Source organism: Mesoplodon densirostris, chromosome 18 (genome assembly GCF_025265405.1).
Source record: "Mesoplodon densirostris isolate mMesDen1 chromosome 18, mMesDen1 primary haplotype, whole genome shotgun sequence".
Lineage (NCBI taxonomy): Eukaryota > Metazoa > Chordata > Mammalia > Artiodactyla > Ziphiidae > Mesoplodon > Mesoplodon densirostris.
In genome coordinates, this window is record NC_082678.1 from 6,043,492 (window position 1) to 6,057,131 (window position 13,640).

General features: G+C 54.8%; 1 protein-coding gene across 1 annotated transcript; it reads right to left on the reverse strand.

The window, feature by feature from the left end:
• Positions 1-322: 322 nt before the first annotated feature.
• LOC132478920 (keratin, type I cytoskeletal 19) lies at positions 323-3,853 on the reverse strand. The gene is made up of 6 exons (XM_060082390.1): positions 3,437-3,853; positions 1,865-1,947; positions 1,481-1,637; positions 1,012-1,173; positions 774-899; positions 323-642 (listed from the first exon to the last, which is right to left on the reverse strand). The coding sequence occupies exons 1-6, from the start codon at positions 3,851-3,853 to the stop codon at positions 388-390; spliced, it is 1,200 nt and encodes a 399-aa protein (XP_059938373.1). The 3' UTR covers positions 323-387.
• Positions 3,854-13,640: the final 9,787 nt, after the last annotated feature.

Consider the following 13,640-nt stretch of genomic DNA (forward strand, 5'->3'; position numbering starts at 1 on the left):
GCCTTAGTTTATCCCTCTGTAAAATGGGAGCAATGCTTATTTAACAACCTTGTTTTAGGGAACAGGTGAGATACACGAAGACCTCTGCAAACAGGAATTACTGTAACAGCTGGAGTTTGTGAGCGCCCTCCCTCCCCTTTCCTGGGAAAGCGTGGACTCTGGTCCAAATGAAACCTAAACAATAAAACCTAAACAGTGCCAAGGCCTGGCCCCCCCCGCCCCCCGCCATGAGCTGAAATAACAAACTCAACGTCCTTCCTCCCTTGGGCCATAAAGTTTTATTGGAAGGTCCGGGGGAGAGCCAGGGATAAGGGTCCCTCCCCTCCCATGCCCCTACCCAGGGCAATCCCTCTGCAGCAGGGTACAAAGGCCAGGAGGCTGCCAGACTCAGAGGACCTTCGGGATGGACAGGTCCTTGTAGTAGGCGTCCTGGCCCTCCAGCAGGTTTCGGTAGGTGGTGATCTCCTGCTCCAGCCGGGACTTGATGTCCATTAGGTGCTGGTACTCCTGGTTCTGCCGCTCGGTGTCGGCACGCACATCGCTCAGCTGGACTTCGACACCGCTGATCAGCACCTGGATCTGCGCCAGCTGGGCCCCGAAGCGAGCCTCCGTTTCGGCCAGCGTGCCTTCCAGGGCAGCTTTCTGAGGGCAGGGAGAGGGAAGGAGACTCAGCAGAGCCTGGTGCCCAGCGATGGCATGGGCCCAGCCACCATCCAGGCTGCCCGAGGCCGCAAGGACACGAGTGTGCATCCCACAGGGCAGAGGGCACATACCATGCTGAGCTGAGACTGCAGCTCGATCTCCAGACCCTGGAGGGTACGCCGCAGGTCGGTGACCTCCGTCTTGCTGATCTGCAGCTGCTCCGTGTGGCCAGCGACCTCCCTGTTCAGCTCCTCGGTCTGCAGGGAGAGGAAGCAGCGGGAGTAAGCGCTGAGGCAGACCCTCGCCTGGGGGCATTGAGCCCGCTCTCCTCGCCACCTCCCCGAGGGGCACCTGCCTCCCCCTCCATACCTGGCTGGTGAACCAGGCCTCAGCATCCTTCCGGTTCTTCTCAGCCATGACCTCATATTGGCTTCTCATGTCGCTCAGGATCTTGGCTAGGTCGATGCCAGGAGCGGAGTCCACCTCCACGCTGACCTGGCCACCCACCTGGCCCTTCAGGACACTGATCTCCTAGAAAGATACAGCAGAGATGGGCATGTCAGGGCCCAGAGCCTGCTGGGCCTGAGCCAGGTCACTCCCCCGTCCCCCAGGCCATAGGAGGCTGGTTTTCAGGTGTAGACCTAGGAGCCAGCACTGGGGTACAGACGGGATCACCACCATCCCCTGCTGGAACCCTTGGGAGCCACATGACACACTCAGGGCCAGGTCAAGGGTGCAGCAGATGTGGCCACGGTCAGAGGATACAGGATAAAAAAAAAGTGTCCTCAGCTCTGGGAAGCTGGGCGGGGATGGATGGGAAGCCCAGCTTGAAACCCACCTCCTCGTGATTCTTCTTCAGGTAGGCCAGCTCCTCCTTCAGACCCTCGATCTGCATCTCCAGGTCGGTCCTGGCCAGGGTCAGCTCGTCCAGCAACCTGCGCAGGCCGTTGATGTCGGCCTCCACGCTCACTCGCAGGGCGTGCTCCGTCTCAAACCTTTCAGAGGAAATAGTTGCAGTCAGGCCAGCATTTCCTCTGCACCTCTGAAGACTTCCCCACCTCCCCTGGGTTCAGGGGCCCATGGGGGATGGGGTGTGCTTCAGACCAGCTGGGGTGGGTGAGAGCAGAGTCCATTCCCCCCACGGCACTGAGCCCCATAAGGGCTTGAGATTGCCCCCCTCCCCTGCCCTGGCTTCTGCAGCCCCCAAGGCAGAGACACTCACTTGGTTCGAAAGTCATCTGCAGCCAAACGGGCGTTGTCGATCTGCAGGACTATCTTGGAATTCTCAATGGTGGCACCAAGAATCTGGAAGGCGGAAGGCAGGAGGTTGGCACCAGTTCAGTACGTGGGCACTGTCCACCCACTTTCTTCCCAGGAGAGAGAGAAGAGCAAAGGAGTATGCGTGCCTGTGTGCCTCCACCACCTGGAGACCAAAGCCTCAGCCACCCCAGGCTGCCCATCAGCCTGCTCTCTGGGAGGCCTTGGAATGGGTCCAGGCCCGGGAGCTGGAGCAGGAGAAACTACTGCCAGGGAGGCTGAGCCAGGGGGGAACGGAAAGGGCAAGGAGGTAAGCCTGGGGGAAAAGTCTCCACGACCTGCACCCAGGGAAGCTCTAAATGCTCGTAGGGAGGCAACTTCTAGTGATCCGCAAACCAGATGCAAGGAGCACAGGGGTCACCCTGTGGTCTGACCCCCACTCAAAGCACCTCTGCTTTCAGGGAAGGGAAAGCCTTCTGTTGAGCACCTATCATGTGCTTGCACTTTATGCCTCCTCTTTGAGGCAAAATGTATTTCCTCGTGTAGGTCACAGTTTATAAAGTTTGAAAGCACTACGCTCGTTGTTTACATCTCTAGCTCTCCCTCATCTACGGGTCTGGTCTAGGCCCCTGGCACCCAGCACCAAGCCAGGCACAGGGTGGGCCCTGGCCTATGCTGTGGGGACTGTGTGTTTGGAGACCCAACGTGTGAGGCTGTTAAATGTCCCACCGGCTTCTGAAACATTTCTTCGGGACCGAGATCCCAGCTCTGAGCTGTTCCCTGTGGGCAGAGACCAAGTCCCCCCCTGAAGGACCCTGAGGGCCCCCCACCAAGAGGCTGTAGCTGGGACTTGGGGTCTCCACCCACACGGCACTCTCCACAGAGGTCTTCACAAGCTCAGCATTCATCTCTCCTTTACCCAGTCCGGGGGCCACAGCATATGTCCCTCCTTGTCCAGGGGCCAGAGTTGGCCTCTCCCATTCTTCCTAGAGCTCCTCTAAGTCCCTAGTGGCCCCCTGGGCGGGGGAGGGGCTTCAGCCTCAGCGTGATGGAAACCAGACCCGCCCGGCCGGGAGAAAAGGAATGCAGAGGGCCTCACACCGGGGGCAGCGGAAGGCAGGTCTGGCCCGGCGAGAACCAGATTCCTCCCTGGCCAAACTCTTGCATTTCCCTGCTGCACAGCGACTCAGGTCCAGACCTCAGGGCAGCCCACAGCGCGCCCCATCTCTTCCCCCTCCTTCCTCCCCCCTTTCCCAGGCCTAGCCGACCGGCGCGCCTTCCTCCTCCCGCCCTCCAGTCCCCCACATTAACCCGGCCCCCCGCCCCAGGCCTCCACTTCCTGCCCCGAGGTCCTGCCCCTCCTCACCGGCCGGCTTCCCTCCGCCCCACCCTGCGGGTCCTCCCCCATCCTAACCCTCGCTCCCGCCCCGGCCGGGAGGTGGCTCTGCCGCCCGCCGCCCCCGCCTCGGGCCTCACGCGGCCCGCGGGGCTGGGTATCGGCGGCAGGTGCACTTCCCGCGGCCGGGCCGCCTCCCACCTGGTCCCGCAGGTCCTCGATGGTCTTGAAGTAGTGGCTGTAGTCCCGGGCGGGCCCGGGCCCCTGCTTCTGGTACCAGTCGCGGATCTTCACCTCCAAGTCGCCGTTGGCCTCCTCCAGGGTGCGCACCTTCTCCAGGTACGACGCCAGGCGGTCGTTGAGGTTCTGCATGGTGAGCTTCTCGTTGCCCGCCAGCAGCCCGTCGGAGCCGGCCAGGGCGCCCGCATAGCCGCCGCCGTAGCCCCCGGAGGACGAGGACACGAAGCGGGCGGAGGACACCGACACGCCGCGGCCACCCGAGCCCCCGTGGATGCTGGGCGCGCGGAAGACGCCTCCCGCCCCGAAGCGCATGGAGCCGCTGCCCAGACCCCCGAAGGACGAGGTGGCCGACGACTGGCGATAGCTGTAGTTAGTCATGGCGAAGGACGACGCGGGTGACACCGGTCGGAGTGGCTGCAGTCGGCGAGAGGAGTGGCGAGGCCCTCACCTGGCGCCTTTTATGCCCGGGGTTGGGCGGGGGAGGGGGGCCGGTGTCGGGCGGATATCTGAGGGCCCAGGAATTTGCAGGCTCCTGAGTGCAAATACGGGCGCTCTCCCCATTGGTCAGTTCCTGGCGGCTCTGCTTCCGACTCTCCCCTCCCGGGGGCCAGAGGCTCCTGCCCCCCGGGGAGCTGCCCCACACCAGCCCACTCCGATGCCCAGCCACACACCCCGCTGGCACACTCGTTCGGATCTTCACTCCCACCACACGTACACTTAGACATCCCCGCAATTCACATGCTGGCCCTCCCCCATTAAGATCACCCACAGTTTGACACCCCCCAGGAATTACAGTTTTTCTGAGAGTACACGCCGAGACGTCAGCCCCCACCCCGCACCGTGATCCCTCACTCAGAGTCCCCCCATCACATTCTGAGCCCCTTCCTTGTGATCAAAATGAACCCCCCCAAAGTACATTCACCTGATGCCTACGCCCCACTGGGAATTACAGTCTCTCAGAACCTGCCCCTTGGGGATCACCAACACCCTGACCCCCCCCTCAGTCCCCCACATGAGGTGCTCTGAGCTACAACTTCCCAGGCCTCCTGAGACAAAGCCACCCCACCCTGCTGTGGCCATACAAAGCCCCAAGGTGACAGTAGGCTCCTGGGAACAGCTGCTGGGAGGGGTTCTGCAGCTGGACTGTAAAAGGCACCTTCAGAATCCCAAGCTCAAGCCAGAACCCCACCTGGGAGCTGAACCCCCGACTCAGTACTCTCACCAACCGTCCACCCACGCCCCCCCCAACCAGGACAACCCTCTACCCTCTGACCCCAAAAGCATGCATTCGACACAGACTTACTGAAGTGATGCTGTAGTGAGGCATCTGAGCCTAAGGGAGGCGAGTAACTCGCCCATGAGACTTTTTTTTTTTCTTTTTGCGGTACACGGGCCTCTCACTGTTGTGGCCTCTCCCGTTGCGGAGCACAGGCTCCAGATGCGCAGGCTCAGCGGCCATGGGTCACCGGCCCAGCAGCTCCGTGGCACGTGGGATCTTCCCGCACCGGGGCACGAACCCGTGTCCCCTGCATCGGCAGGCGGACTCTCAACCACTGCGCCACCAGGGAAGCCCGCCCATGAGACTTTCAGCACCTGCTGCCCAGAGACAGGATGGAATCCCTCCCTCCTTGTGAGCATCTCCAAGGAGGATGTCAGAGGCTGAATCCTCCTGTGCCTAACAGTCCTGTCCTAGTCCATGGATGAATGACTGGATTGCTAGGGAGGTGCCCACACGCAACGTGGAGAGTTTCGATCATAGAGGAAGGAGTCCCTCCGCTCCACACACAGCCCCCAGCCCCGTTCTTCATCCAGCTCAGTAATTCCACCCACCTTTTTTTTTTTTTTTTTTTTTTTTGGTATGCGGGCCTCTCACTGTTGTGGCCTCTCCCATTGCGGAGCACAGGCTCCGGACGCGCAGGCTCAGCGGCCATAGCTCACGGGCCCAGTCACTCCGCAGCATGTGGGATCTTCCCAGACCGGGGCACGAACCCGTCTCCCCTGCATCGGCAGGTGGACGCTTAACCACTGCGCCACCAGGGAAGCCCCCACCCACCTTTTTGATTGCCTTGGAGGCCCCCCTGCCAGACACTGCAGGGCCCTGAAGCAGCCTCACCCCAGTTCCTGTCCGCAGGGACCTCACCCCTCCTCAGAACTGTCCCCACAGTTCCTTTGCATCCTTATGTCAGAGCAGCCCCCCAATCTCAGGACAGAGGCCCGGTGCCCTTTTGACAGGGTGGTAGAGAGATGGGTCAGTTACTCTCAGTTTCCTGTGAAATCTTAGGCCTCCTCTCTGCTTATTATCATCTGGGTCACCTGGGGCTAAATGAAGACTCGTCCCCAGCCTCTGAAACCTGTCCCCAGTAAACTGTCTTCTGGCCACCAATTGATCCAGGAACAGGGGCAGCAAGCCCCCCCCCACACACACACACACAGACACACACACACACAGGGGCAGCAAACCCCCCGCCCCACACACACACCCATAACCCACCAGGAGCAGCCCCAAGCCACTAGGAAAGCCAGCCTGAGGCTGTTTAAACTAGTGAATCAGACCTGCAAGTGGGTCCTGGGGCTCCAAGGGGGGAGAACACTCCAGGCTGGCCCTGAAAGCAGGGTGTGGCTGGGCTTTCACAAAGATTGTAGCTGCCAGGGCTGATCTGACGTGAGTCACTGTTTGGCTTTAAGGAGGAGGCCTGCTCCTGGGAGGGGAAGGGGGAGATTGGCCAGATAGTTGCTAGCACACCAAGCCCCAGATGGAACCTCTGCTTCTGTGGCCTGATAGGAGAGTTTAGGAAGGGACTTTGCATGAGGAAACAAAGAATAGGACCAACAGTTCTCCAAAGATTAACGGGTTGTGAGTTCACTAAACTTAAGAAGAGCTTAGAGTCCCAGCCCCCTAACCCCAAAGCCATAAGAACAATTGACTGCAGGGTAGTACCATTTACAAAGCCCTTTCAGATCTCATTGGATCCCCAAAGCAGCCCAGTGGAAAAGGTATTCTTATGCCCATTTTACAGATGAGGAAACAGAAGCTTTGAGAGGGACAGCCAGGAGTGTCAGATTCTGGCTTCTGGCCTCTTAACCCTTGGCCCCATGGCCTGGGGTCCTGAGTGCAACAGAGGCTGCACTCTTCCTTCCAAGGAAGTCCCAGCTCCAAAACGACTCCTCTGGGTTTCTTTCCCCCCAAATCCTAGGCTAACTCCAAAGACAGTCCCCTGCTCCCACTCTCTGGCCAGAACAGTGCCTAGCACCTTCCACCATGAGTTGTGTGGCTTTTAAACACTTCTCTGGCACATCAAGAACTCAAGAGAAAAAACTGTAAAGTCTGCCCCCCCCACCCCCACCCCCCCACCCCCCACCCCCAGAGACGGAACTGAGGAATCAAGCTGCGGCTCTCATTCAGTAAACAGACTGCCCACCCACGAGCAGAGTCCTTGATCTGCCTCTGGCTGAGTGAGGGCAAGAACCTGTAGAACCTGATCCGAGTAGCTCCTTTCCCAAGTCCTGATCTCCAGCCTGGGGGTCCATAGTCTGCAGAGGAGGGGCACACAGGGTCAGGAGTGATGAGAAGGGAACGTCTGAGCATGAAGGGATCCCAGAGAGGAAAGTGCCCAGCCTTCCCCTGGCTTGTTGCTGCAGAGCCGCAGCCCTACGACATCCTTGTGGGAAAGGGGGGCCACTGTCAGATAGGATCAGAAACACTGCTGTCCCCACTCCCTTTTGGAAATTCACAATGCACGGTACTAAAGGCTGTGAAAACCTCAGTCCTTCATTTGTAAAATAGGGATAATAATCATAATAACAATCTAGCTCCTGGAGTTGTTTCAGTGATTAGATAGATGCTAATTAGATAGTAATGTACTATTTAATAATAACAATGTAACACAATAAGTACTTATCATTTGATTGTATATGATGTATTATATACACGTAAGTATTATATTAAGTATTATTATTTAACTTCATTTAATCAGCAGTTCCAAAATATACTGGACCATGGCGTCTTTTGTCCGGTAATGCCTATTAATAATCCATATGGCTGATCCAGTCCAAGGAAGCTCAGAGAGGTAAAGTGACTCGCCTGAGGTCACATGGCTAACTTGTGTCCAAGTCCTGAGGCCAACGGTTCTCTCTGCATCTCCACCTGGACCTACCCTAGAAGCTTCTTACACTAGAGCAAATGCAAATTGAAGTTCCCAGAGGGGAGAGATTCAAGGTAGGGGAGTTTTCATCATCCCTGAGGAAATGAAATAGTGGTTAGGGACCACTGGAAAGAAGTGAGGGTCCTAGTCCCTGGGTAGAACGAAATGGTGTGACCAAGACAATAAGGGTGTCAATGACAATGATGACAAAGGTGACAATGATGACAAAGGTGATAATGATGACAGCCAGCATCTACTGGGCCAGCCTCTAGGTTAAACACTTAGTATACATTATCTCAACTAATCCTGTGACTTAAAGTGTTATCATCCCCATTTTACAGACCAAAAAACTGAGGCTCAAAAAGGTTACTAACTTGACCAAAGTCACACAAGTAAACAGTGGACCCAGGATTCAAGCCCAGATCTTTAACTCCCTAAAGCTGTAGTCCCAACCACTAACGCTGTCCCTCCTCTCATGAGTTGGGGGTTAAGGTGATTTCTTCCACTGGTCTGGAGAAAGGGTCATCAAGTTGGGAAAGGCATAGTGTCACCTGCCAAGGTTCCAACTTGTCCTCCCTGCTTGGATACACAAGTATCTGTTTGGTTAGTCAGTGGGTCATACAAACCAGATTCAAAGTTCAGCCTTGAAGAGGAGATGGGCTCATGTACGTAAACAGAACAGAAGTCATAAGCTGGAGGACAGAAAGGAAAAGGATGCAAGACTTCATGAACTTGCCTGTCATGTAAATTGGTAACCCCTCCCTAAGCAACATCCCCTTCCTAAGGACCATCAACACAAGATACTCAGCTATCACTTTCTCACTCGCTCCTCCATTCAGCAAAAGTGTATCAAGTCCTATCCCCCAGGCAAGATGCTAGACGCTGGGATACAGAAGTAAATACGAGCTGTTCCTGCCTCTAAGAAGCTTGACAGTCTGGCAGGGGATTATAGAGACATTTTGTTTTGATTAAATGTGGTAGATTGAATACCCACATTAATTTTTGCACCTTCCTAAAACCCTGTTAAGCTCACAGTAAAGGACTATTTTAAAAGAATAAAAGAAGAGACAACAGAAGATGCTAAATGGCCACAAAAATTTTAAAGCTCGAAAATGGTAACTAAAAGCAGACAAGAGGAAGCTGAGACCCAGGGCTCGGGAGCATAGGGAAGGGACAGAGATGGGGAGGGCAGGAAATCCACAGAAGCAAGAAGATTCTCAACACAAAACCCAGAAGCTCGGGAACTGGGGCACCAGGGACCCTGAAAGGAGAGGTAGAAGATGGGACTGTGTTGAACTATTTGTAATGAGGTGGATGGACCTAGAGTCTGTCATACAGAGTGAAGTAAGTCAGAAAGAGAAAGACAAATACCGTATGCTAACACATATATATGGAATTAAAAAAAATATATCATGAAGAACCTAGGGGTAAAACGGGAATAAAGACACAGACCTACTGGAGAATGGACTTGAGGATATGGGGAGGGGGAAGGGTAAGCTGTGACAAAACGAAAGAGAGGCATGGACATATATACACTACCAAACGTAAGGTAGATAGATAGTGGGAAGCAGCCGCATAGCACAGGGAGATCAGCTTGGTGCTTTGTGACCGCCTGGAGGGGTGGGATGGGGAGGGTGGGAGGGAGGGAGATGCATGAGGGAAGGGATGTGGAAACAGATGTATATGTATGACTGATTCACTTTGTTATAAAGCAGAAACTAATAAAAAAAAAAAAGAAGATGGGACTGTGAACAGGGCTAGCTAGAAGTTTCTATAAACAGCACCAAATTAACTGGAAAGAATAGATGTACACGTATATGTATAACTGAATCACTCTGCTGTACACCTGAAACTAACACAACATTGTTAATCAACTATACTCCAATATAAAATTAAAATTAAAAAATAAAGTAGGAGTTGGGAAACTATGACCCATGGGCAAAAAACAAAACAACAGCAACAAAAAACACCAATTTCCCCTCCCAGATCCCCAGCCCAACCAAGGGCAAGCAGGAGAAGACGGGAGATTCACTCTTCCCCATTGGACTGGAAAATTACAAAGTTTGTTAACGTCAAGTGCTGGGGAAGATGTGGGCAAATGAACTTCCACAGACACATTAGTGGGAGGCAGGTTGCAGCCACCACTTTGCAGGGCGATTTGTCTGTGTCTTTCTTTAAAAAATTCCACACACCCTGCAAGCCCCAGTTCCACTCTTCTGCATTTACCCCAAAGAACACTTGGTCATATATTCAGGGGGGCATATAAAAAGATACTCTCTGAAGCATCGTTTGTAAGAAAGGAAAGATGGAAACAACAACAGGTAGGGGGACAGTTGAGTAAACTATGTAACGTTCACATCATGTGAGAAGAATTAAACAGAATGAGTCATGTCAGTATTTAGTGACGTGAAGAATCTTAAAGAACCAGTTGCTGGGTAAAATAAAAGCAGCGGGAGAGCAATACATATAACATAATTAATGCTGACATACACTTAAAAGATGATATTTCTCGGCTTCCCTAGTGGCGCAGTGGTTGAGAGTCCACCTGCCAATGAAGGGGACACGGGTTCGTGCCCCGGTGCGGGAGGATCCCACATGCCGTGGAGCGGCTGGGCCCATGAGCCATGGCCGCTGGGCCTGCGCGTCCGGAGCCTGTGCTCCGCAACGGGAGAGGCCACAACAGTGAGAGGCCCAAGTACCGCAAAAAAAAAAAAAAAAAAAAAAAAAAAAAAAGATGATATTTCTACAAGTACATATGAATATGCACGTAAGCACATAAATAAGGAAGGAAACACACCAGACTGACAACAGAGATTTCCTTGGAGAGAAGCTGATTGAAGGATAGTAGTCAGGGGAACCCAGGCTTGTCTCTGCTATTCTAATTTTTTTTTTTTTACTGTACACGGGCCTCTCACTGCTGCAGCCCCTCCCGTTGCGGAGCTCAGGCTCCGGACGCGCAGGCTCAGCGACCATGGCTCACGGGCCCAGCCGCTCCACAGCATGTGGGATCTTCCCGGACCGGGGCACGAACCCGTGTCCCCTGCATCGGCAGGCGGACTCTCAACCACTGCGCCACCAGGGAAGCCCTGCTATTCTAATTTTTACAACAAGAATGTATTTACGTATTACTAGTTAATTAAAAATGATTAATTGTTAATTTAAAATAATTTCTTAGGAAACACCATAGGATGGACATTTAGAACTGGCCGTATTTAATACAGTAAATCCCTCTTCCCCTCCCTGTACCCACAACACAGACCTCTGTGTCCCCAGTCATACACTCTGACATTCTAGTCTTGGGTTAGGAAAGGAGATAGGACGTTTTGGAAAGAGGAGCAGTAGATGTGGGGAGAAAAGAGCCCCCACAAAAGGTTTCTAGGCTCCTGCCCCTACCCCTGGGTCCTTTGCTCTGATTTTCCCTCTTTATGAAGCAAGAAGGTGATAAGGGAAAAGAAGAGAAGGCAATAGAACTTTTCTTTTCTTTTTTCTTTTTTTTTTGGCCACACCACGTGGCACGCAGCATCTCAGTTCCCCGACCAGGGATCGAACCCACACCCCCTGCAGTGGAAGCACGGAGTCTTATCCACTGGACCACCAGGAAGTCCCATGACAGAACATTTCAAGAGGGACTTGGAAAGAATCTGGGTGCAGGAGGGCTCCTTCAGCTCGGATGACTTGAACCCGGGGCGGGGGCGAGGTTCCTTCTGTTCTGGTTCCCCAAGGATCGGAAGCCTTAGGAATATCCGGTGTCACCCTCTGGCAAGGACCTGGGGGTTCTCACGACGGGCAGCCAACCTCCCCAGGTAGTGCATGTGGACGGGTGGGCTGGAGCTGGAGTGACCCCCACCTGAGCCTGCAACCAGCAGCCACCTTGAGAGCACATGGGAGACATTTGCGAGGGAGTTTCTAGGGGTGCTGGAGGGAGTAGCCACTCTATGGGCCACCATTCTGAAGCTGTTGACTCAGGCTTCCCTGGTGGCGCAGTGGTTAAGAATCGGCCTGCCAATGTAGAGGACATGGGTTCGAGCCCTGGTCCAGGGAGATCCCACATGCCACGGAGCAACTAAGCCTGTGCGCCACAACTACTGAGCCTGCACTCTAGAGCCCGCGAGCCACAACTACTGAGCCCACGTGCCGCATCTACTGAAGCCCGCGTGCCTATAGCCCGTGCTCCGAAACAAGAGAAGCCACCGCAATGAGAAGCCTGTGCACCACAACAAAGAGTAGACCCCGCTCGCCGCAACTAGAGAAAGCCCGCACGCAGCAACGAAGACCCAACGCAGCCAAAAAAAATCATAAACAAAAAATAAATTTATTAAAAAAAGAAAAAAATATATATATATATAAAACTATTGAGCCAGTAGGCATGTGGACCTCAAACAATAATCGGGTGTGTGGGTGCTGGGAATTCCCACGCAGGAGCGGGCAGGCAGGGAGTTGGGCAAAGGGAGGGAGCCCTCATTTCTGCCTGGGAGCAAGATGTTTCACAGAGGCACCACCCTTGAGCAAGAGGCTGAAAGACCTGTTGGTGTTTATCAGGCAGAAGGTCCTGGGAGAGTGGGATCACTGGGGCCAACTCAGGGGCCATTGGACATTCAGTTCAGTTGGGGGCATGTGGGGGAGGGGCGAAGCCAGGGAAGAAGTCACAGGGGCTGTAAATCTCAGCCAAGGAGTTGATTTATCCTGAAGACAGTGGAAAGTCATTTCAACCAGGGATGTGATGTGGTCTATTTCATATTTTAGAAATTGCCGTGGGTTCTACATGTTGAATGGGTTGGTAGGATGAGCGAGGCATGGCCAGGGGTGGGGAGACCAGGTTAGGTCTGTGAAGATAGTCCCCGTTGGGGATAAAGAGGGCCTGGACTTAGTCCTAGGATTGATGATGTAGAGTAAAGGATGGAGACAAGAAATGGCTGGCCATGCTATGGAGCAGCTTGCTCAGGCCAGGTGGGTGGTGTCACGGGGACCAAGGCCGGCAGTGGGGTGGGAGCTCCCCCCAGCCCAAGTCCGGCTCCCTCTGCGGCAATCATCCTGTCTCTTCCCACAAGTGGGAACCCAGGGAAGGTGGGACACAGCAGGCTGGCCCAGGATGACCCCAGGTGTTCCTCTTAGAGTCCCCAGGGGAGGAAAAACCAGCCTGACAGGACTGGGACCAAGCATGGGAGCGGGGAGGGAGCGCTGAGTCCTGGGGAACTGCCCCAGGTCCAGACCAGTGGGGGAGGGAGAGGGTCAGCCTCCCGCCAAGTGCCACATTCCACGCCCCAGGGAGACAGGACTGGCCTCTCCCTGCCCCTCCCCTCCCACGGGTCTGAGTGTACGTGACCAGGTTCAGCTCCTCTCCATACAAGCAGGGCCCTGGCCGGCCACTTAGCCAGGGGTACCTCTCTCTGCCTCTGCCCTGATTCTGGGCTACTTGGGCCCCATTTAGAGTCCTGCGCCAAACCTCGGCCCGTACCACGTGAGCTGGAGCATGGGGAGGGCCAGACACAGGACAGAGAGAAAGAAAAATGTCCCGTGTCTGCCCTGATTTCCTAGAGCCCACCGTGGTCCCCTGAGTGGTCTTCTGCTAACTTCCCTCCCACCAGCATCCTCAAGGGAACCGGCGCTTCCTCCCTCAGGGTCAGAGGCTCTAGGATGTGGGATCCTTTCCATTTCAAAACTGATCTGATCCTGTGAACCCTACAGAGCCCTTGCTGACCTCCCCACAGCAAGGTTCCTGTCCGGGAACTGAAACTGTCTTCCTCAAAATCAGGTGTGGCTCCTGGACTCAAGCTATCTCAGCATTTTCACCAAACACCTGCTGTGCACCAGAGGCTGACCCTAGGCTGTGAGGGCCACATGCCTGCCCTCCAGGAGGGGAGCAGGCCCTTCCTCACACCTGGAGCATCCTCCCTTCTCACCTGCCTCCTTTACCTGGATGCCAGTAACTCTAGTCCCTGTTTCAGCGCTCAGCTTGGGCATCACCTCCTCTGGGACGTCCGCCTGATCCACTCAGGCTGGGCCAGTTTTTCCCAGCCTCCGCG

Bases quoted from the DNA above. Each gene is read 5' to 3' on its own strand.
- LOC132478920 (XM_060082390.1), bottom strand. From the start codon at position 3,853: ATGACTAACTACAGCTATCGCCAGTCGTCGGCCACCTCGTCCTTCGGG. The intron at 1,638-1,864 runs GTGAGTGTCTCT...TTCCTCTGAAAG, and splicing joins GCAGATGACTTTCGAACCAA to GTTTGAGACGGAGCACGCCC. The intron at 643-773 runs GTATGTGCCCTC...CCCTGCCCTCAG, and splicing joins TGCAGTCTCAGCTCAGCATG to AAAGCTGCCCTGGAAGGCAC.